Genomic DNA, 24,047 nt, shown 5'->3' with positions numbered 1-24,047 from the left:
GCCAGTTTTGCTTACTATTTGCTCTCTTGCATCCAGGGCTGCTAAGAGCTGGCTTTGGGCCCAGGATAAGATACCTGATCCTCCTAAATTTTCCTGCAAATCCTATGTTACTACATTTTTAAAACAGGTTTTTAAATTGACAGTTTACCTTAGCATGAGGAGGACTGAAACAAAATGAAAACATTTATCAGAATGGGATTACTTTCTTCCTTTGAGTAGTGCTACTGCATTTCTTTTCTTCTACCTCAGCAAAGTCCTCCTCATTTGCTTTTTCTTCTTCTAATAATGCACGGGGATCCAAGAACTGGCTTTCATTACTGTGCGATGATTTTGAAATAAACTTGCCTTCGTTTTTCCCCCTTCATTTTTTCTCTTTTTTTTCTTTTCTGTGCTCCAGACTTATGTTTGTACAGGTGGGGCCTTGGTATCTGCAAGGAATCCATTCTTGAACCCCCCCCCCCCCCGATAATGAAAAGCTCTGCTCTGGTTGTCTCCGGAGGGCTTTCTGAAGCCTGCAGAGGTTGCATTCTGCGGGCTTCAGAATGGGCTTTACAACTGAAAAAATGCTACTTCCACTTTCCAGAGGGAGACTGGAAGCAACATTTTTAATGCTTTATAAAGCATTGGGAGGCCTGGGGAAGGTAATTCTGAAGCCCAGAGAGGCTGCAGGTGGACGCGCATGGCCTCTGTGGGCTTCAGAAAGAACTCCGGTTTCCTTCGAAGGTTCAGGTGAAACCAAGTCCGACTGAACACAGATCCAGGGAGCCAGATCCGCGGATGTAAAATCCATGAATAAACAGGCTCCACCTCTACTGTTAATTTCCAGCCCAATCCTATCCACACTTTCCCCATTGACTCTAATGGGACTTACTTCTGAGTAGACATGGATAGGATTGGCTGTAAATCTTCAGACAATGCCAAAACACATGTAGATGTGATCCAATGCCATGTGTACCACACACACACTAAACTAGAAGAAAGGTGGAGCTTACTATTGGGGCCTAAAAATTCTGTGAACTGAACTGGGTGGCCTACTACCAGAGCCTATTAGTTCTGGTCTGAAGGTGTAAGTTTCACTTTCCATGTTGGAATTGTACTAATATAGTACATGTTGATGCTTTTGCAGAAGACCTGGGCTGCAGTTCCAACACACCTTTAATCCACTTTCAGCACACTTCTGTTCCCCCAGTGCATCCTGCAGGTACTGCATTAAGGAATCTGAGAGCTGTTAGAGGCCCGGGCCATGGGGAGTTTGCCCCCCCCCGGCCCGCCTTCCTCAGGCCTGCTTGCATCATAGCCCACACTGTTCATCTGCTGAGTCAGGAGCCACACTGTTCATTTGCTATGTTGATGTTGCTAAGTAACCACAGCAGGCATCATCAAACACTCTGTGCTTAGTTAAGCTTTTCTGGAAGCCCCCTTCGTTGGGCTGGAACTTGAACCCCCAACTTGAGGTTACTCAATACAGAGGAGAAGACATTCTGCATATGCTGAAAGGAAAATAAATATTGTTAAAATGTGTTACCAATTTACATATTCCAGAGTGGTGGCCTAGCACTGAGAACAGGATCCAGGGCAGAGCTTTGCCTTTGTTTAGTCCTCAGAGTGAATTAGCTATGTGGCTACAGTGGCCCAGCAAAAAGATTCTCCCCTCTCTTTAGCAGATGGCAAAAGATGGCAGGGCTCCAGTATGGTAGCACTAAGTGCACAATGGCTTGGTCTGGCGGCAGTGGGTCAGGGAGACTCGGTGTTGAGCACATGCCAAGAGATCTGTCTCCAGAGAGATCAGGGTCAATCTCAGTAATGGACAGAATCCAGAGAATTGGGCATTGATTTCCTCATTGTACATAATTAGTTTTGGTCTCTTGTTTCGCAAATGAGCACATGGCCAGTGTCATAACAAGAGAAATTAGTGCCCAAGGCAAGAAAAAATAGACTGCCCCCTGCTCTCACAATGTACAGAATTAGGATCCCAGAAACTGGGTGCAAGAGTCTAGTTAGGATCCATAAGAGGGGGGGTAAGGGGGGTAATTTGTAATTGGGCTCAGGCTCAGAAAGGGGGCCCAGGATCCAAAGGAGAAAGCCCAGAAATTTCCTGGGATCTTACATTTTCCTATGTCACCCAGACTCGCTGCTTGTGCGGGATGCTGGAGGTGCTACTGTGGGCATGCGGCAGTGGGTCCTCCTGCAAGCCACATGCGCTGGGCCAAGGAATGCATATATGATGCACCTTAACACAGTGGAAAATCTGGGAGGAAACTGGCCTGCTGCAGAAGCTCTGTAGCTTGTGTAGGAGCTCAGGGACACAGCTGCAGCGCTACAGCTGCTGCAGAAGTAATTTTTGGTACACACAGGACACTTTCCATTCTAGTGTGAGCCTAAATAAAATACTATTTTAGAGAGACTAGGAGTGTGTTTGGTTTTCTGTATTACTGTATCTAGCTGCAAATGCTGCATGGGCAGGTAAGGTAGACCATGGCTCTGCATTGAGAAGCCCAGTAGATCTGGGCTCCAAAGACTTTTCCAGCTGTTGCCCCCTCCTTCTGCCCTGTTTCACCCTCTCCCTACCCCGTTCTACCCACCTTGTCACCCTCCCCACTCTATTTTGCCCCCTTCCCTTCACATTTTGGGAAGGGACCCAAAACAAACTTTGTACCCTCTGATAAAATTCCTCAGAGGTCACGTCTAGCAACGTGTTTTTAGCTAACTGCATACACATTTATATGTAATTAAATGTTTGTATATAACATAATATATGTTAATTCTTAACATATCTGGTCTTGCTGCCTTGTTTGGATACAACTCATCAAAAATACATCTATTTTAAAATAAATTAAGGCAATCATAAAAAGAAATGGGAATTGACTCTCTGGGTCCCAAATCACTCCGCCCCACCCTTTAACATTTTTGCACCTGGAGCACAAGCCCCATCCATTCACGCCACCAACTTCCATAACTGCCCATGGCAGCCCTTCCCAAAACTCAGCAGTTTCATAACCAGCATGTTACAGTGCATAAGGAGTAGATAGGTGCACGCAGTTTAAAGAAAAAACATGAACTTCCACTATTCATCCCACTCAAGCCCTTGGGTGCAGCACATAAAGGCCTCTTAGATTGTGCTGGATATATCTGGGGAACCACATTACAGTGATGTGAAAGCAGCTACACAAGTCGATTCTCCTCCAAGCATCAGCAACAGGACGAACATGGCGAACTAACACATCTGTTCTATCTCTCTCTCACACACACACACATACGACAGTCTTTTTCCCTTGGTCGTGCTAGGCAAGAGCAATATCCAAACAGCTGAGCTTTCTCACTGCTCCAGCCAAAGCTGCTGCTTCTTTTAAGAGATTGTTCTCCCAAGCAGAGCATGGTAAGTGGTGTTAACTTTCATGCTGTTCCTTTTCAAGTGCTGAGCAAGTCTCTAGAAAAACTGACTGCAACAGTATGCAGATCATTTTCCACTCTCTCGATTAGTCCAGAAAGGCAGCTTTCACTAGGCCAGACATAATTTTTCAAAGTTACCTTTGCCCTGTTGAGTAGTACCTCCAGGTTACCGTTAAAATAAAACCAATATTTAAAACTACACTTTAATCGTCTTGTTAAATGAAAGAGAACATTGTGTAAGCTTAGTGGGGGGGGGGGGAATGGAGAAGCAGGGCTAGAGAGGAAAACCAGGGCAAAAAGCTTTGATCCAATACAGGATTTGTGCTCAGCCAGCATAATCAGAACCATATGCAGAAACTAGAAAACTGGATTTCTTAGCTACTCTTTAATTAAGCAGCACAAAAAATGATGACATAACTTTGTACACAGGAGCGTTTTGCATACATGCTTAACTCTAGGAGAAGGAACATTCTAGAAAGACTTCTACTGTTAAAAATAAGAAAGAAAGAAACAACAGGAAGCTAAACATACTCTCACACTTGCACACACATAAACCCTGAATAGCCAAATCCTTGGAAAACGTCGACCAAGTTTGAACACAATTCATGGGCCAAAATTTCAAAAAGCAAATACTTTTGAAACCAAATGGGAGAAAAGATAAACAGGCAACCAGTGGGGTAACCATACAGAACATGCTCATGTCCCTTTCGTGTAAAAGTGAAACAGAAGCCATCAAAATGGCAAATTAGATTCTGGTTTCTTCCCAAATGCTTGTGTTCTTTTTGTTGCTCACTTTGAAAATGCTGACCAAGTTGTAGCAAAGTCTGAATCTGCAATGATACTTGATCTTTATTTATCAACAAGTCTGCATTTAAAATAACAATTTAAACCAGGTTTTCGCACATCTGATTTCAGCTTGGTTTTGACATTTTATATATGCTTTAAAATTGATTGTTTCCTGGCCTGAGCCTTAAGGATGGAACATAACAGCGTAATTCTAGGCATGTCTTTTCAGAAGTAAACCCCTTTCAATTCGATGAGATTTACTCCCAGGTAAGTATTATAATCCAAGTATTATAGGATCTCAGCCTAAATGAAGGTAAAGATAGCATGGTATTTTAGTCTGTAGTTTCTGTAAGACATAATGGCTGCTTTGGAAAAGAAGGTAAAAAAAATAAGCCAACGTGCTTACTTTTGCTGCCCACTCATGGGTCAAACTCAGAAATGTGTTATATCAAGGGGAATGTTTACTATTTGTCATAATAATATGACATATATATCATATATGACAATCCTAATCACATATGACATATATATCCCACTTTCCAGGAACATAGGACAGCATAGTCATCCAGTTTTATCTTCAAAGTCACTTTGAATTTAGATATAAGCAGAGAGACAGAGAAGGAGCGAGCAAATGGGTTTGTTTTTAAATAACACTGTGAGTTTCATAGATGAGCGGAGATTTGAACCTATGTTTCTTGAGTCAAACACTCCACGCTGACTATAAAATGTTTTTATTGACACTTGGAGAAAATGCATACAGTTACTAAGGGAGCAGATATAAAGCATTAAAAAATTTCTGTTCCAGGATAGAAAAGTATACATATGGAATTGCAACCAATTTTTTGAATGAAGTTATACACTGAGAGCCCAAACCTATACATGTCTGTTCAGAAGAACAGTAACTCCCATTATAGTCAATGGGCTTACTCCCAGGTAAGTATGGATAGGATTGTAGCCTGAATGACTTCAGAGTAGAACAGCTTATTTATTCATCTTTGATCTCTTCTTCCAGATATCTTTGTTCCTTCATTGTGGGGTGCCGCAGGGTTCAATTCTGTCCCCCATGCTATTTAACATCTACATGAAACCGCTGGGAGAGGTCATCCGGGGGTTTGGAGTGGGGTGCCATCAATATGCTGATGACACCCAGCTCTATCTCTCCTTCCCTCCAGACTCCAGGGTGGTGGTTGAGGACCTGGAGCGCTGTCTGGAAGCAGTGAGGATCTGGATGGGGGCTAACAAGCTGAAATTAAATCCAGATAAGACAGAGGCTCTCCTGGTTCGGAAATCCTCGATGCAGGTGCTGGATTATCGGCTTGCTCTGAATGGGGTTGCACTCCCTCTGAAGGAGCAGGTCCGCAGCTTGGGGGTCCACCTGGACTCGCTCCTGGATTCCCAGGTGGCGGCTGTGGCTAGGGGGGCCTTTGCTCAGCTTCGGCGGGTGCGCCAGCTGTGTCCGTACTTGGATCGTGCAGACCTGGCAATGGTGATCCATGCTACAGTGACATCGAGGTTAGATTATTGTAACGTGCTTTATGTGGGGCTGCCCCTGAAGACGGTTCGGAAACTGCAATTATAGCAGAATGCGGCGGCCCGTGTGGTCACTGGAGCTAGGCGGTTTGACTCGGTCAGTCCGCTTCTCCGGGGACTACATTGGCTGCCCATTCGTTTCCGGGCCCAATTCAAGGTGCTGGTTTTGACCTTTAAAGCCCTATACTGCTCTGGGCCAGGCTATCTTAGAGATTGCCTAATCCCATACAATCCGGCTCGTCCTCTCAGGTCATCAGAGAAGGCCTTTTTACAAGTGCCGCCGCTCAAGGAGGTTCGTGGGGCAGCAGCAAGAAATAGGGCCTTCTCAGTAGTGGCACCAACGTTGTGGAACTCCCTTGACTTGAGAATGGCTCCCTCTCTTGAGTCTTTTCAGCGAGGCCTGAAGACCCTGCTCTTTAAACAGGCCTTCTGATTCCCTGGCCATTTTAACACTTTTATACATCTTTTAGTTTCTTTTTGACAGGCTGGATTCCTCTATGATTTGCTGTTTTATGCTCTTTTTATTCTGACTTTATTCTGACTTCTGTTTTTATGGCCTCTGTTAATGTGTTTTAATATGTTTTTATCTTTGAAATCATGCTTTTTAAAATTGTTTTTACATGTTGTAAGCCACCCTGGGTCCCTTTCAGGGAGAAGGGCGGGATACAAATAAAGTTTATTATTTATTATTTATTATTATTCATTGTAATGGAAATATAAGCCACTTTAGCAAAGGAATTGTGTTCCTTTTGTGCTTTGTACATCACCTTCCCACAGTTTTGTAATATAACAAAAGTACTGTTTTTCATTCATATTTCTATAGTTTTATAACTTCATTTCAATATCTCTTTAAATTGAGTTCCTTCCTCTTTGTTTAGTCCTAAATGGTTGCCCTCTATGATGTGTGTTGGAGTGTTGTGGAACTCACAAAGTGCTATAAAATTTGGCAATAAATGCTAAACGTACACTCACACACACAGTGAGAGAGAGAGAGAGAGAGAGAGAGAGTGATGAATGTAGTTCATAAATTTGTGATTGCTGTAATGGTAGCAAATATAATCTCGTTAACTTTGTATCTTCTACATTTGTACTGTACTATATGTCCTAGTAGGATGCAGATTCAGGTTCAGCAGAAGCTATTCACTATTTTTGTTAGTGTTGAAAATGCCTTTCTTTGTATAATTTTTAACAATTCCTGAAAAAAATATTTGCCTATTCATTTCCACTGTGCCTCTTGGTATATTTCACAACTGGCTTTGTTTGTCCTCAATCATACAGCCACACCTGATACACCATAGTGACATAATTTCAGTCCTAATGTGATCCCTGATTGGCTGGAACTGATCATATGATGAACCCATGGAGAAAAAAAAGCAGTTACTAGGAGAAAACAGGCAAAAAAAGCAGAACCAGGTAAGAGAAATAATGGTGCCAAACTGGATACAAAAGGTATACAAAAACCTATCAAAGCATTTTGTAGGAATCTATCCCATCCTCAAATTATAAAGTATACCAGTCACAGGTATTGCTTCTAATCACATGTTCAACTAAATTTCTCTGTCATTTTATCAACTGGGCTCAAATACAGCTGAGGATGGAATAAATCTGAATTTTTAAAAATTTGCTGTCCTAAAGGAAATGATCCCAGGAGTGGTTCAACCATGAGGCTACCTGAAATGTTCACATGGAGCTGCACCCTTGGATATGGAGAGAACTTCCAAAAGTTCCCATCAGATAATGTATAGAATAATGAGCCCTCCTGAAGGAGAATCTACATGGTTTCTACAAAAGTAAGTTGTGCCTCACGAGTCTTCTGGAGTTCTTTGAGAGTGTCAACAGGCATGTGGGTACTTGAACTTCCAAAAAGTGTGTGATAACGTCCCTCATCAAAGACTCTTGAGAAAACTTTAACAGTCATGAAATAAGGGCCCTTTTACGGACTGGTACCTGTTGAAAAATAGGAAGCAGAGAATAGGCAATTTTCAGAGGGAAGCAAGAAGTGGGGTCCCCCACGGATCTCTTTTGGAATTGGTACTTTTAAATATTTTGTAACTGATCTGGAGTTAAGAGTAAAGGGCAGGATATGTAGTATGGAGAACAAACTGTCACATTGCCTGAAAAAGCTAAGTAGAATCAGTTGCTTGGATGGGAGACTGAGGTCACAGTCTGGGCAAAGGAGTTGTGTGGAGGAGTCAGCTGGCAAAAAAAATAAAAACCAACAGATTGAAGAACTGGTCTGAAACTTGTTTTGCAGCTTCCTATGTGAGCTTGGAAAGCACAAGAGCCGGTTGTCAAGATGACAACTGCATTATGAAGGGGAACACCTGGAGAAAAAGAGGTGCTGTGAGATTATCTTATAATACTTGTAAAAATCTCATTGGAAAAAAATGGATTTATGTTCAGCCTGCCTATGTAAAGCACCTTGAGTCTACTGAGAAAGGAGGTATATAAATATAGTAATTAAAAATGTGATAAAGAGCAAGGTGGTCTAGCTTGCAGATGACACCAAACTATTCAGGATGATAAAAACCAAAGCAGATTGTGAGTGCTTCAAAAGGACCTCTGCTTTTGAATAAGCAAATGGCAACTGTGACTCAATGTTAATAAATGTAAAGTGTTAAAAATTGGGGCAAAAAATCCAAACTACACATATGTACTGATATATCTGAGCTGGTGATGATGATCCAAGAAAGAAATCTTGTGTTAGCAGTGAAAATGTCAATCCAAGGCACAGCAACTGTGAATAAGGAGAATTCTATGCCAGGGATTGTTAGGAAAGGGATCAGGAATAATATTGCCTCTACACAAATCTGTGGTGCGGCCACATTTGGAAAACAGTTCTGGTCACCACACTTCAAGAAGAAGAATGTAGACTGGAAAAGATGCAAAAGAAGGCAATCAAAATGATTAGAGGGCCGAAACACCTACTTTATGAGAAAAGACTATCGTTGGAGGGGGGCTTTTTAATTTTGAAAAACAGTGATTAAGAAGGAACATGACTGAGATTTGAAAAATTATGCACGGTGTGGAGAAAGAGATTTTCTTCCTCTCTCACAATACAAGAATGAAACTGATTGGCAGGAGATTTAGATTTTTAGGACAAAAGGGGGTTCTTCCTCACAAAGTGTATAGTTAGTCAAGAATTTGTAGTCACAAGATGGTGATGGCCTCTAGCTTGGATGGCTTTAAAAAGCATATTGGACAAATTTACAACAGAGGATAGTAATGGCTACTAGTCATGATGGCTACATGCTACCTCCAGGTCCAGTGACAGTTTGCCTCTGAATACAAATATGGGTCTGTATATAAATATTCATCACCATCATCCCACCACTACCAGCAGTTGCAAGGGACAATTGTGGGAAATAAGCCTGCCTTTCTCTCCTACTTTTGGCCTGCCAGAGGCCACTGGTGGCTACTGGGAGAAATAGGATGCTGGACTAGATGGGCTTTAGTCCTGCCTGAGCAGGGCTTTTCTCACATTAAGTAGAGGAAGTGGCACAACAGAATTTGTTAAAAGAAATCAAACAAGATTGCTTGAAAAAGTCTTTGTTTGTCAGCTATAGTTCTACAGGTGAAAACAGATTTTTAATTACTACATAGTCACTCAAAGGCATCTCATATGGAAGTTCCTACAATGTGGTATGCTCATTTCCTGTAAGTTCTAGCATGATCCTAATCCCAGTCTAACTCGCCACATGGTTAGAGATGCCACATGTGTGTTTTTAAAGGAGACACAAAATAGTCAGAGAGTTGTGTGTTTCTAGCCAATACATTGGAGTAACACAAATTAAAGAAGCTTTGTTAACTCTGAATTTTGGAAACATCTTCCTTCTGTCCTTGAAAATGTTTCCAGGACACCTTTCTGCTGCAAGTCATGGACTGCAATTGTTATACTCCCTTCACTGTTTTTAATGCCGCCGCTTGGGTGGTCTGGTTAATTTTCCTCACAGACCCTGAGGGTGGATCAGCTTCTCTCATACACATCAACTGTAGGCAAATCAAGTGCCAGGGATCTGGAGAAAAAGATATTGACCACTAGGGGGATCACACACAAAAACTTTATTAGAAAAAAATAAACTGTTGTTCAGTGTTATCCAAATTGCATGTAGTCCTTCCTTTATAAAATATTTACAGACAGATAACTAGAGTTTAACTACTTGTAGTGAGGTTGCAGTCTTCTTCCAGCTTGGTCAAAGATCATCAAAGAGGTCTTCAGGATCACCAGTGTTTTTTTCTGTTTCCAAAGATATTCCTTTTGATGATTTGCATTCGGCTGATGATTTTGGTTGAGCGGGGTCAAGTCTAGAAATGTAAAACAGATACTTCTATTGAACCAAATTTATCTTGGTTATTTTAAATAAATAAGATGCAGACACAGAAAGAACAGTGGATCTTCTAATAGCCTATTTGGAGATGGCATTCAGCCTGAGAAAAAAGAATGCTTTGTAAGTTATTTTTTTGTTGCTTGTTCATCTCTCAGCAGCAAAGCCAGCAATGAAATTATTCAGGTTCCAATTGTTTAATTTGTCACCTATGCCTTAGGACATTGAAAATGACAATCCAACCTGTGGTGCCAACATTAAAAATTATACAGAAGAAAGCCAGTTAATGTAAAAGACAGACAATCTGTATTTAGATCCACTTCTGTTGCATGGCATAGCAGAAAAAAGGTTGGCTCTTCCTACCCTCATGCCTGATTTATACCTTTTTTCTCATATTTTGACATTTCAAAGAAAATTCCTCAACTTCACGATCCTGGGCTCTATACCTTCTGTTTTTTGTTTTTTTTAAAAAAGCACTGCCTTTCACACCAAATGAGTTTTCCAACATCTCCGCTTAGTCCTGTTTGCAGCAGCTAAAATTACTTGCTTCTCAAATACATTTTTGTCATGAAAGACACAATGCAATAACAGCCTCCTGGTTCATGTAATCATTTGGAGCAGTTGTTATAACAGCGTGGTAGAGCTATCTGGTGTGCTCCCTGGGGCATTTGGTGGGCCGCTGTGAGATACAGGAAGCTGGACTAGATGGGCCTATGGCCTGATCCAGTGGGGCTGTTCTTATGTTCTTATGTTCTTAGAGGATGGCATAACCCCCTCCCATGTAGATAACTCCTATGTGCTCCACGAGTTCCATGCAGCTTGTGCAAAGGCCTATTTGCACTATTTCTACTCCACCTCCTTCAAAATTATTCTGTTTCTAAATTAAAAAGAAAAAAACCCAAAGAATTTTAGAGAAGCAAATTTGAAGTAACAAGCATGAGCCTCATGATAGCACTCTCTCAGTAATTAAAGAAAGGCAGGCACTCAGTACCAAGCCTTGTGATATGGGACCTTTTGATAACCAGTGGCCCGAGCATGGGGTGTGGCAGGTATGGGACCTGGCCTGTTGTCTCCAGGCCCAGTTAAGACATCGTTGCTCAAGATCACAGCCGCCTGAGAAGTCAACACTACCAAATTGTTGGCAGTCTCAGGAGAGGTGGGGCAGAAGTGGAGGGAGGATTCAAAGAGAGGCAGGGACTGAGCGAAGAGGAGGCAGATGGAGCGAGTGGAAGGCGAGAGGATGGGGAATGAGCAATGTAATAACAGAAAGATGAAAGACTGGGAGAAAGAAGGGAGAGGCAAAGCCTGGGTTACCAGGTTTGAGACAGAGGCCTTGGTGAAATAAGAAGGAACCAGAAAGTGGGAGTTGGGGAACAGGAGTACCGAGAACGAAAGAAAGAAAGAAAGAAAGAAAGAAAGAAAGAAAGAAAGAAAGAAAGAAAGAAAGAAAGAAAGTAAGTAAGTAAGTAAGTAAGTAAGTAAGTAAGTAAGTAAGTAAGTAAGTAAGTAAGTTTGGTAGGGATTGGGAAAGCTTGCAGGAGAAAAGAACAGAGGCAAACAGGCCGAAAGGGGGGGGGGATCCTTGCTCCAAGTGCACAAAGCAAGACAAGCTCCAGAGAGAAGAAACCACACCCCTTTAGCTGGCTACTTCAAGATAGGCAGAGAGACTCTATTTAATGGGGCAGAACCTACCTGCATGAAATGATAGGTGGGCATAGGGATTCCTCTTAAAGGGACATGGGATGGAGTGAGCCATAAGGCAACACTGCCCCTTGGAACTTGTGAATATAAACCCCTGGCACTCACTTCTCCGAGGACTATTGTGCACTCTTTCCAACAATAGCTAGAGAAATGTCATTCCCCAGCTGCTTTTAGGTGGATTTGCCCCCCACCTGCCCAGGCAGAAGCAGCAGGAGGCAGGGATGCCACAAGCCTTCATACCTCTTCCATGAAATAATAGTTAATTTTTCATTTTTACAATGCTTAAAATGTTTCTTAACCATCCAACAAGAAATGAGCCCTTCCAGATTTGACAACAGGCTGCTGGGGGTCCAGAAGCAAAGCCCTTGCACTGGGCCCATGGTGCCCCACTCACTCCTTGGTGGCGCATCAGGTTGTACTACAGCCACTGGTGCCACCTCGTACGGGGGGAGGCAGTCATTCAGACACCCCAGCCCTAAGGTGTGAAGGGCTTTAAAGTTCAACACCAGCACCTTGAATTATGCCTGGAAACAAACCAGCAACCATCGCAGCTGAAGGAGCAATGGTCTGACTGCGTCAAACCAACTAGCCTCAGGAATCACACATGCATTTAGCACCAACTGCACTTTCTAAGCAGTCTTCAAGGACAGCCTTGAAGTAGTCAAGTCTTGACGTCACCAGTGCAAGGGCTTTGCACTATGCTCAGATCTGACGTGCTTAGGTATGGCTGCATTTGGCACACCAACTTAAGCTGGGCAAAGGCCCCTTCCCCAGTCATTGGCATCTTGCTCTATTGCTTATCTTTAGACTCCTTCCAATATTTTTTGCACAAGTTCCTAACATTATTTATTGGACATTACACTTTATTTCTGCAAGAGAAATTATTGTACTTGAAGAAACCAATATAAAAGTATATCCAGCCTGGAGTTATTTCTCCTATTTGTTACGAGATATTTAATAACCACTTAGGTCTTCATAAGTACAAAAGCCATTTCCTTTACCTCATAACATACAGAGAAGGCCCCTCAAACAAAACTATCATGGCATCGGCCAGTTGTATGGAGGCTCAACTTCTACAGGAGGAGGTGATCTGCATGGGGGAGAGGGCAATAAAGACCTTGCACTGCTTTACTGCATGCTACTTCAGCACCATTGTGGATGCCCATTGTCTGGTGAGAGGTCACTGGAGTTAAGCCATAAGTGGAGTCAATGGTGGATTGAAGAGGTACTACCAGGGGTGTGCTTGCCTCAGTTGCGGACCTACCATAGATGCCTATGGGGCAAATGCCCCAGGTGTAAGCCTCTAGGACCCCATGGAAGCCTCTCTGGGGCTCTTGACAGGGTTGGAAACCAGACCCAGGTTTCCCAGGTGGGAAACCAGAAGCACAGTTTATAGCGTTGGGGAACCTCAGAGAGGATTCTCCGATGCGGGCTCAGGTCATGCGAGGCTCTGAGTCTCAGGTGAGTGGGCAGGCGGATTTACGCGTGGGGAGGCGGTGACAGCCCGCAGGGGGTTACCATTGTGGACCTTTGCCCCAGATGCTGGACTGGGGAGGTCCGCCGCTGGCTTTCCTTCAAATATGAAGGGTACAATCCTATCCTGCACTGAAACAGGCAAGCCAAGAGGCTTGCGCTGTATCCAGTGCAGGATAGGGCCCAAATGGCTCAGGCAGAAGTAAGGGGAGACTTTTCCCCTTACCTTCAGGTAAGGCACCCTGGCCCCTATGGGTCTCCTTGGACTTGCACCACCTCCTGAGGTGATACAAGTCTGAGGAGAGCAGAGCGGCTTGAAGCTGCTCCGAACTCCTCGGGAATGGGGGGGTTGAGATCCAGCATAACTGCTGGGTCCCAGCCCTGCCTCCTCCTCCCCATCCACCTGCCGCTGGGGTAGAACACTGCCCGCTCTCCCCCCGCCCCGGAACACCTTCCTCCTGCCTCCTCCCCGCCCACCCCAGAGTCTTGTGTCGGCCCAGCTGGGCTCACGCAAAGCTCGGTGCCTCCATCGGCACGGTGGCTTGTGTCAGCTTGCCAACTCCCAGGGAAGCGCAAGCGTGCCTTACGGCACTTTTGCAACCCTCCTGGGTTGGCACAAGGGACTTGTGCCAGCCCAAGGGCATCTCTGAATTGCGCCCAAAACTCTGCATATGACATATATCAGTAGTACAAAAGGAAAAAGCCATCATTTGAAAGGAAGTAACAGCATTGCTTGGCATTTGTTTTCTCAGCTGAAAAGGTTACACAAAACTGAAAAAGCAGATGTGTGACATCTCAATAATAGACAAAGCAAAGCACCCACTAACAATATAGTGAGACGGTGTGCCTATCCTAATGAGAACAGAAATGAGGTGACGGGACAAATACTGTAACCAAAACACTTTGACATTCAGACAAAATTCAGAATTGCTAAGAAACAATACAAATAAAAATGAAAAGGAAGATTTCACAGTTCTTGGAACGATTCACCAATACTACTGGCATTTCTGCATAAAACAAATGTGCCATGTGCTACTGTTAATAAGCAAGGGAATAAACATTTTGTTGTCCTTCAAAGTACATTTCAGATCAGAGGCAAGTTTGCCAAGTTTTATATAAGATCTACATATGTGTAGAATCCTTGAGTTTCGCCATGTTGGCACATCCATCATGTCACAGGCTACGCTGACACATTTACTGGGGCTTTGCTCTCCAACTCCCAGTGTGGGACTCAAAGGGATATCGCATGGTTCATGTATTATGAAACGTTTTCCCAGAAATTTTAACAACTACACTGGAAACTAATTTGGAGTCGGTTATGTTCTCTGCTCTATATATTATTTGTTAATCATTCAGCTGTACCGGGTCAATGCGAAACTGACATGTTTACCACAAAGAAGAATCTATCCCATATTTTCAGAGTAAGTATTCCTTATTGCACTTTCTAATGGCATGGGGTTTCTTTCTCTTGCATCACAGTGCAAAAATCGACATGTTCATTGAGGGGTGGCAGCTCTTCTTTGAGGAAGGCAATTAAATTCTCTCCAGCAGTATACAGTACTCAAACAAACAAACGAACAAACCATCTCATTCATTGCAACCAGGATGATAGAAAACCACTGCTACTTGCATAAATTCCCCAGTCAGTTTTGTGTTTGTCAAAAACACTTCTGTTTCAATGTATATATGACAGGCACCTTCAAAAGGTTTGCGATTTTTCATTCAAGCTGGATGAAATGCGGGGCACCAAACACTGCTTAAGGGTCAGACTGCACTGCAGCCATTACAAAAAACTTGGTCTAGGGCAGCGGTTCTCAAACTCCAAACTCTTGCGTCACTGTGAAGGGGTGCAGGGGCTTGGCTGGACTTACCAGAGCCTCCTGCAGCCTTCTGGTAGTGCGGGGAGCCCTACGCAACCGCCTGCAGGGCTCCCCAAAGCTTAAAAAGTGAAAATGGAGCAATCACGCTCCACCGCCACAAAACCGGAAGTGGAGCACAATTGCTCCACTTTCCCTTTTTGAAGGCTGGGGAGTCCTGTGGAGGGTCGTGCAGGGCTCCACGCACCCCCAGGAGGCTGCTGTAGGGACTGGTAACTGAATGCCAGTCCCTACAGCCCCCTTAGCGATGTGATCCTGGGGACTGAACTGCTGCCTCCCTCCTGCCCCCGCCCCTTAAGGGGGCAGAGGCCAGGGTCCTCAGGCTGTGGCATCATAACGCCCTAGTTTGAGAAGCCCTGGCCTCGGGAAAGGCTTACACAGGAGGCTAGCCGAGCTCAGGCACATTTCCTTGAGCTTGATCCTTGTGTAACAGCATGCTGCTGGATGGACGTTTTCTTGTCCCTAAGACGCAGAAGCTTGACCCCTGCAGTGATGCACAACTTCCTGGTGACATTAAAAAAATACTCTCAAACAGCCCTGTGTTCTCTATGAGCATGTTCTCAGTTCTCTGTGAGCGCAGAACTTGTGCAAAACTTCTGGACCATGAACTTGGGCAAAAATATATAGCAAGACTGTTCTGACTTTTACATATGCCTATTTTTTCCCCCCAACATATTAAAACGTAAATATTCAGCTCAACCCAACAAGGTTCAATGAAGGTTTGCTTCACTGGAGAAGGTTTGCTCCCCCCCCTTGTTCCCCCTCCTCACTCAGCCACATGGCAGAGGAGCTATTTGATGGTGTGGGGATGCCGGAAGGAGTGAATCATTTGCTTAATCACATTCTTTACAAAAATACGTTCAAAGAACCCTCAGGTAATTTAATGGTCAGGAAGAGATTCAGTACTACTTATCCAGCATAAACTCTTGGCAAAGGTAGAACTGCACCTGCATTAATCAGAGAACTTCAACAGACACAATACATCTGGAATTTCCCCATAAATAGGATCTAAAGATGCTAATTCAGCAAAGCACATTTGTTGAGTTCCAGACTGAAGGCCTCACAACAGCCACATTTTGTGGTTTTGCATATTTAATTCCAATTTGAAACTGAACAAAGATACACAAAAAGTAGGCATTCACTGTGGTATGTCTGGATGCAACTTGTGAATGTTTTTAAATGACAGGTACTATTGCATATATAGCAATCTCACACATAAGTATTCAAAAGATTACCATATCAATAAAGACTCACCTTAAATACTTGGAAAAAGTATGCTGGATCCCAACCCTTGTTCTAGGGGAGTTTTGAACAAAGTGAAGCTGTTCAGCTCTCCTCGGACTTGTGCCACCTCAGGAGGTGGCACACGTCTGAGGAGACCCATAATGGAAAGGACGACTTACCTGGAGGTAAGGGGGAAAGTTTCCCCTTGCCTCTGGTTGAGCCACCTTGGGCCCCTATCCTGGGCTGGATACAGTGTAAGCCTCTTGGCTTACCTGTTCCATTGCAGGACATGATTGCGCCCTTAATCTACTTATCAATAAACTCAAACTCTGAGAATTAAATTGGTACCCCATAAAAAAAACTCCAAAAGGCTGAGGTATGTCAACAAGTGACAGACATTCTTGTGGTTCATTTACATTTACACTCTTCCTACAAAAAAGAACCAGACCACACATCTCAACAGAGAAATATATTTGCAGCCACTGTCTCAGTGGGGAAAAAAGGATGTGATTACTTAAATCATAACTGCATAAGTCTTCACTACACAAACTATTTGGTTTGCCTAGCAATTTGGCCAACATCTTTTACAGACACAGCAGATTATAAACAATTCAGTGATATTCCAAAATTGGCTCTTGAAGTTAATTTCTGATTGTATTTACACTTCTATGCAGATGCTCTGCAATGTTTTCCATGGCAGAAAAGCTGCAGAAAATACTCATCCTGAGCAAATTCAATGCTGCCAGCCTCTTGGACAGAATTATTGGGACACTCCCTATGACTTGAGAGTTAGTGGTTTCATTAACAATTCCAGCCCAAACTAGATTGCGATTGTTCTGGAACAGTACTTTGCCTTTTTGAACACATCCAGGACCTGGATATACAGATACTATTATTATTCTACTGTCTCCTAGTTCAAATGGTTAATTTTGCTGGGGTCAGGTGGACCAGTATTTGGGGGACAAGCATAATCTCCTATATCAGTGGTTCTCAAACCTTTTTGCACCAGGGCCCACTTTTTAGAATGGCAATGGGGACCCACTGGAAGTGATGTCATTAACTTGGAAGTGATGTCATGGCCAGAAGTGACATCATTAACTGAGGTTTCAAACCTAAGCCGCGATCAGCCAACAGTCCCATTATTCAGTGTGCCCATGTTATTATTTTGTGCAGCTTGGAATTCAAACATTCCTGCTTGGATGTCAAAGCGGAATGCAGATCCTTCTTCAACAACTCAGCCCTCCCCCTTTCCAACATCCCATCTTACCCCCCACCCCATTCAGAGCAAAGCACCATGACTCACCTCCCCTGGGAGCCCACCATGCCCAGTAGCTCTGTACCCTATATTTTCAATGGTGGCTGATTTCAATTATGCACCAATCCTACCTCCCCCCCCCATCAGTTTACATGATGCAGAGCATCAATGGAGTGTATGCTGCATGCTATCGTGAGGAGGGGGTAACCAGAAAGCCTGACACTGCAATCCTAATCATGTCTACTCTAAAGTAGGTTCTGTTGTGTTCAATGAGGCTCACTCTCAGGAAAGTGTGTATAAGATTGCAGCCAGACAGCCCAATCCTGAGCTGCCCGGGGTATGGGGCTGTGGCAGTGCCGAAAATGGCTGTCGCCACATCCTGTGTGCTTTGGGCAGCCGCTGCCGGCTCCTCAGGAGAAGAGGACTTTTATCCCCTTCCCCCGGGTAAAGACAGTAGCCCCGCAATGGAGCTACTCGATTCACTGCCAATGAAAAGATCGGTGGTGAATCAAAAGCCTCTGTGTCAGGCGGTGAGCCCAACTTGGAGGCTTCGGATCTGGTGGAGTGCTGTTTCACTGGTCCCACCTCCCTCCCTCCCTGCTCCCTACCCCTGGCACATCTCCTCCCTGCCCTCTCCCCACCACCCGCCTCTCTGGAATGCCTCCTCCCTGCCTCCCCCTCACGCCCCCGCTTACCTCTCCGCAGCTTGGCGGTCCATGCGATCACCAAGTGGTGGAGGTTGGGTGCCTGCCCAGTGGTAGCCAAGCACCGGCCAGCACTAGGCTACCACCAGCACTGGCCTGGCACTATGGCCTGCAAACGTGCCTTATGGCTCATTTGCGATAGTGTGCACCAGCGGTGAGTCGGCGTGCCAAGCTCAGTATTGGGCTCTCAGTGAGGTAAGTAAAAATATTTTTAGCCAATCTCCCCGCAAACTGCCTGGCAGCCAATGTGTCTCTTCAGACCTACTCCAGCCATTTAGAGGTTTATTGGAAAGTGCCAGAACTTCACACACACTTCTGTGACTATTAGGCCTAAATTTTTTTTATCTTCACGTGAAACAATGAAGTAGTAACAAGAAAAGTTTAACTTTTACCTTTGAAAAAAAAAATAGCTCTTTTCCAACTGTCCTTCCCCCTCCCAAACTGCTAATTGCAATGACAATCTTCTGGTTTCCCCTTTAAATGTTTTAATGGGCATCAAACTGCTCATTACACCGAATTGAATTGACAACTGTCAATCAAATGGACAACTGTCGAACTGACAATTGTTAATACAAGGTTTAATGAAGTTGTTTCAAATCTTGAGTTTATAACTTGTCTTCTGCAAAGATATTTTTCCTGCACCCTTTTTTTTCAGCAGGCTAGCCTGAGTTTTCCTGTCAAGAATGCCACAATGAATTCTTTTTCAACTTGCAAAGAGTAAATTATTTAAACTTGGAAGCAAGTCCCCTGTCTGCAAACAAAGGCAAAGCTGAGAGAGGAATGCTCTGTGAATTCCAACAAGAGGGGTACTTCGCTCCTCGCTGTATATTATCATCCTGGTAAGACTCACCTATGCTCTTTCTGTCCTCTCTATCCAGCTACAGAATTAATTATTTCTTGGTAGAGTGACGACATTCAACCCTGGAGTCATTGTTTGATCCTGGAATGTTTAAATTCAATCCTTGCAAGAGGCACATCTCTTGACAGTTCCACAGCGCTGATATAATAAAGTGACAGGCGCAGGACAGGCAAGTGGAGGTAGCAGATGAAACATTCACCACCTGGGGAAAAAAAAATGCTACAAGCAGAACAAAAGGCCTCACTACAACTTGCCCCTCGCCTTCTTTCATCCTACCTTTAAGCCAAACAGGACAAGTGCTGCAAGTCCTGTCCCGCTTTGACATGACCAGGAACAGTGTCGAGCAGGGATTCTTAACCGGGGGCAGGGCTTTTTTTTGTAATGGAACGCACCAGAACGGCATTCCGGCACCTTTTTTCCCCCTCCTCCCCGCCCCCACCTTTTTCCCTCCCTGCGCTGCGCCCCGCACTGCTGGCTAGGGAGGGATTCGAACCTCCAACCTTGTGCTCCACAGCCCAGCACTCTCTCCATTGGGCTATAGGAAAGCCTATAGTTAAAGTGCTCAGAACTAATATATAAGGTCTTGAGCCCAGCTGGTGGCCATCAGCGCCTCAAGTATTAGTTCCAAACACTTTGAGCCTAAGAGCTCTTATGGCTCAATTGCTAAAGTGCTGGTCTGTGGAGCCAGAGACTAGGGGTTCAAATCCCTATGAGGAATAATTTTTTTTCTTTTTTTTAGGTGGGGAGGTGCTCCATGGCTGCAAAATATAAAGGTTGGTTGCCAGTTGCCAAAAGGGGGGCCAGTTGAGGCTGCAAAACTCCTCAAAGTTCAGTCCCAAAGCCTGCCAAAGCACCTCCCCACCTAAAAAAAAGGGGTGTTTCACTCCAGCTGTGGCAGGAGTGCTTTTGCTATCAGGGAGCTCACACGGGATGGACACGTGTGTGTGTGTGTGTGTGTGTGTGTGTGTGTGTGTGTGTGTGTGTGGTTACTGACTATGTCTAGTTGTATCTTATTACTTATTTCTCTGATAAAAAATGGTTTAAAAATAAACAAACAAACAAATAAATAAATAAAAGATTAACAAGTTGTGAGTTCCTGCACCTTTTTTTTTTTTTTTTTTTTTTTTTTTTAAACACAAAAAAGCACTGACCAGCACTTGGGGGATGGGAGCCAAATGATGGGGTTATGGAACTTGATCTCTGAACAAAAAAAATTGTTAGATGGTTAACCAAGCTGCAATGGGCGCTCTTTGAGGAGAAAGGCAGGGTAAAAATCAATCAAACAAACTATCACCATTATCAATATGGCTTGAGGTGTTCTGTTCCTAGCTACCCATACGTAAAGTAAATCCAAGCTATTGACATCTTTTGAAGTCATGTTGGTGCCTACTACGACTGGCAATGATGATGATTTTGACAGTCTGGTGAAGGGCACATGGAGACATATAGGGCAATCCACTGGAAGTCTGTAATTGTGAAAAGGTTAAGAACCCCTGGTTTAGAGGCTTCCAAGGGCGTGGGGTTGAGGATTTTATGTGATCTGCAGTAATACAGTGTGACTACAGGCAGAGAAGTGCTCCATGAATTGCAACAAAACTGGTATTTTGCTCCTTGCTGTATATTAACATCCTAACAAGATTCCCCTACTCTTTCTTTTCCTTCTCTTCCCAAGCTACAGAATTGATTATCTCTTGGTAGAGGGATTATATTCCACTCTGGAGTAATTGTTCGTCCAGTTCCCCTGCACTTCCCTGTTAAGTACCAACAGGGTGACTAGTGCTGCATAACCTATAAATTGCTTCTTGAACCACTTATCTGAATTGCCCTCATGCTCATTTATTTATGCAGGGGGTGGGATTATTACTTATTATCTCATTTTTTAAAAAATGGGGGAACAGTTTTATTCTGCAGGGCGAACCGAAGGAGAAGAGCATGCACACACATGCAGAAAGCACAGAGGGTTGGCAGAATTGGGCTGCCTCAGGCAGCAGTCAAACTTTGACAGGGCCTGCTGTGTCCAGTGCTAAAGACAGACTCACTTTAAGACAAGATAGGAGGTGCTAAGAGAACGTGCAAGGATAGGAACAAAATTCACCAAGAAGTATGCGTCTGTTTAGGAGAGGATTCCGGCACAAGGCAGAACAATGGGAAGCGACTTCATTTGGAGAACTGAGATGTCAGTCAACATTCAAATACTTTATTTTTACAGAGACTTTAATTGTAACATGGTTTTATGATAGGTTGTATTTATTGTACGCTGCCTTGAGGCTTGTTTCTGGTGGAAAGTCAGGGTATAAACGGAAACATTAACAAATAACTCTCAGTGCATATGTCAACCAGATGCAAGCCATGTAAAAGAATACAGAACATTACGCAGATAAATTGCTGAAGCACTGATGTCTCATCACTCTTAGGATTTTAGGAACAGGGCCTCTTATCTGCAAACCTATGGGGGTGGTGTTCCATTCCCTTTTTTCACCCTACAGTACAGGGAAACAGGAAGGGAAACAGGAAGAATGGCTGACATTTCTCAAGCACCAAGCTCTCACTGGAGGCCTTTCACTTTTCTCTTTCAAAGGATAAATCACAGTTGCATGTTTACGATTCAGCATCACAGAGAGAGCTTTCAAGTGCTGTCTTTCATTAACTTGAGAGCATGTAAAACCTGATTTTTTAAACACACACATGTTGAAAAATGAGATATTTTGACTCAGTCACAGAAAAGTTGCACAAGGGTCAGCCACATTTTATTAGTAAGTTTAGCAATTTCACCCACAAGAGAGGGGGTCTTTAGGTTGAAAACACCATTAAGTAATAATCCTCTGTGTCTCATGCTTGAGCCACTGTGACACTTTTGCTGAGGAGGAGGTCAAAGGTATTTTAAAAAAAGGCTAATTCCAATGTGATGCTTATTTCTCCTTGGAGGAACACATCATGTGAAAATGTCTAATCACAGACCTTTCTCACAAAAATTGATACTACGTGGCTTTCTCATAGCTTTCCATTTGATTTTCTGATGACATTTTCCCCATTATAGACAAATATCATGTCCAAATCAGTCTAAAGAGGTCTAGTCTAGAGGGTAGAGCCTCCATTTGCCTGAAGATTAACATCCACAAGGTCGCCAGTTCGAGGCCACCGGCACCGTGCGACCTTGAAGCAGCTGGCAAGCTGCAGCTGAGCTGTTCCATCTGCTCGGAGCGTGGGAGGATGGAGGCCAGAATGTTAAACCAGATCGGAGTGTAACACCTTGAATGTAGTGGTTCTTGAAAGAAAGAACCTTCTTTCAATTTGTAAAAATCCCTGCGTGGATTTAATAAGCCTGCCTATGTAAACCGCCTTGAATAAAGTCTTGAATAAAGACCAAGAAAGGCGGTATATAAATACTGTATATTATTATTAAAGATTCTTGTTCAGAGCCTGGATTCAGGAAGTTTTCAAGTTTTGCCCTTTTGAATCACACAACCTGTTCAGATCTACATACTTCCCTATAGTTTCTTTTGTTGCAGAAATGCCACTGTTGCCAAATGAGAAATTGTTCTTCCATAAGGCTTCTTAGAAAGTATGTTAGTTTGCATCATCATATTCAATCACTTTGGTATCCATTTCTACTTCCACGATTCTACTCCTAGAAAATGGATGTATTATCTTGATTAGAGAAACCAGCAAGAGTAAATAGAGGCAAATACTAATTTAACTTTAACAGTGTTATTCACAGGAAACGGTTTTTTTTACACTGGAGCAAAGAAGGGATGTGTACAAAGTATAATCAATCAGTCCATTATGCCAAGCACAGGGGAACTTTCATAGAACTACCATCAATGGTATACTGGCTGGTGAAACTGGCTGCATTGCCCCCCCCCCCCCCGCCCCATTGCTAGTAATAGCCAAAATAGCAACAAAAAGAGTAATGTATTTGGTAGACAAGAGTTTTAAGGAAATGAATTGAGAAGAAGCTGCCAGCAGACAGCAATGGCTAGATTCAGTCTCTTCCAGATAGGAGCCAGCTGTATTCCCAAATCTATGATAGGATTTCTAGCTCTGAAGATGCTTCTGATTGGAGGGGTATATAACAAAGTTCTAGAACAGGGGTCTCCAAACCCCGGCCTGGGGGCCTGATGCGACCCACTGCAAGTTTCCATCCGGTCTGCGGCAAGCCTCTTGTCCCCTAAAAGCCTCTGGCCCACTTGGCCAAGCATGTCTGGAACTATGCTCTGGTTGCATCTGGAGGGTGTTCTAAGGGCCGGAGAGGTTGAATGAATGAGCCCATTCATTCATTTATTCACTCATCTAAGTTCCATCTCTAATTTATTTATATAAATTTTACATAGAAATTTTGTTTCCAGCCCCCAACACTGCCAGATATTTGATGTGGCCCTCTGGCCAAAAAGTTTGGAGACCCCTGTTCTAGAAGCTGCTGTATTACTAACAAGTTTACATGTACTGTATCAGTATAACAGAAGAACGGGTTCAGTGGATGATCTAGGGCAGTGTCTCTTAAACTGTGGGCCAGGACCCACTAGGTGGGCCACCAACCAATTTCAGGTGGGTCCCCATTCATTTCAATATTTTATTTTTTATCTATTAGACTTGATGCTACCATGGTATGTGGAAATTACAGATCTGTACTTTGAACAGGCTACTCTGTATATGTTTTTAACTAGGATAGTCAATGGGGCTTACTCATAGGTACGTGTGGGTAGGACTGCAGCCTAGGATTGTCAAAAATTTTCCTGCTTGATGATATCACTTTTGGTGGGTCCTGACAGCGTTTAGGGCTCAGTCTGGAAAAACGGCGTCTGGGGGGGACATGATTGAGACATACAAAATTATGCACGGGATGGATAGAGTGATGCTCTTTTCCCTTTCACACAACACCAGAACCAGGGGACATCCACTAAAATGGAATGTTGGGACAGACAA

At 43.6% G+C, this 24,047-nt stretch overlaps 1 protein-coding gene across 2 annotated transcripts in view; it reads right to left on the bottom strand.

The window, feature by feature from the left end:
* Window positions 1-9,753: 9,753 nt before the first annotated feature.
* The window catches only part of XRCC4 (X-ray repair cross complementing 4), a 139,572-nt gene continuing 125,278 nt past the window's right edge, over window positions 9,754-24,047 (bottom strand). For both annotated transcript variants that reach the window (XM_066616440.1, XM_066616441.1), the window contains one exon: window positions 9,754-10,011. In XM_066616440.1, the coding sequence (XP_066472537.1) occupies window positions 9,900-10,011 (112 nt within the window). In that variant the 3' untranslated portion in view covers window positions 9,754-9,899. The remainder of the gene's footprint in view (window positions 10,012-24,047) is intronic.

Source organism: Tiliqua scincoides, chromosome 2 (assembly GCF_035046505.1).
Source record: "Tiliqua scincoides isolate rTilSci1 chromosome 2, rTilSci1.hap2, whole genome shotgun sequence".
Classification (NCBI taxonomy): domain Eukaryota; kingdom Metazoa; phylum Chordata; class Lepidosauria; order Squamata; family Scincidae; genus Tiliqua; species Tiliqua scincoides.
The sequence above is the reverse complement of the archived record's forward strand: the minus strand, read 5'-3'. Positions and strand labels throughout refer to the sequence as shown.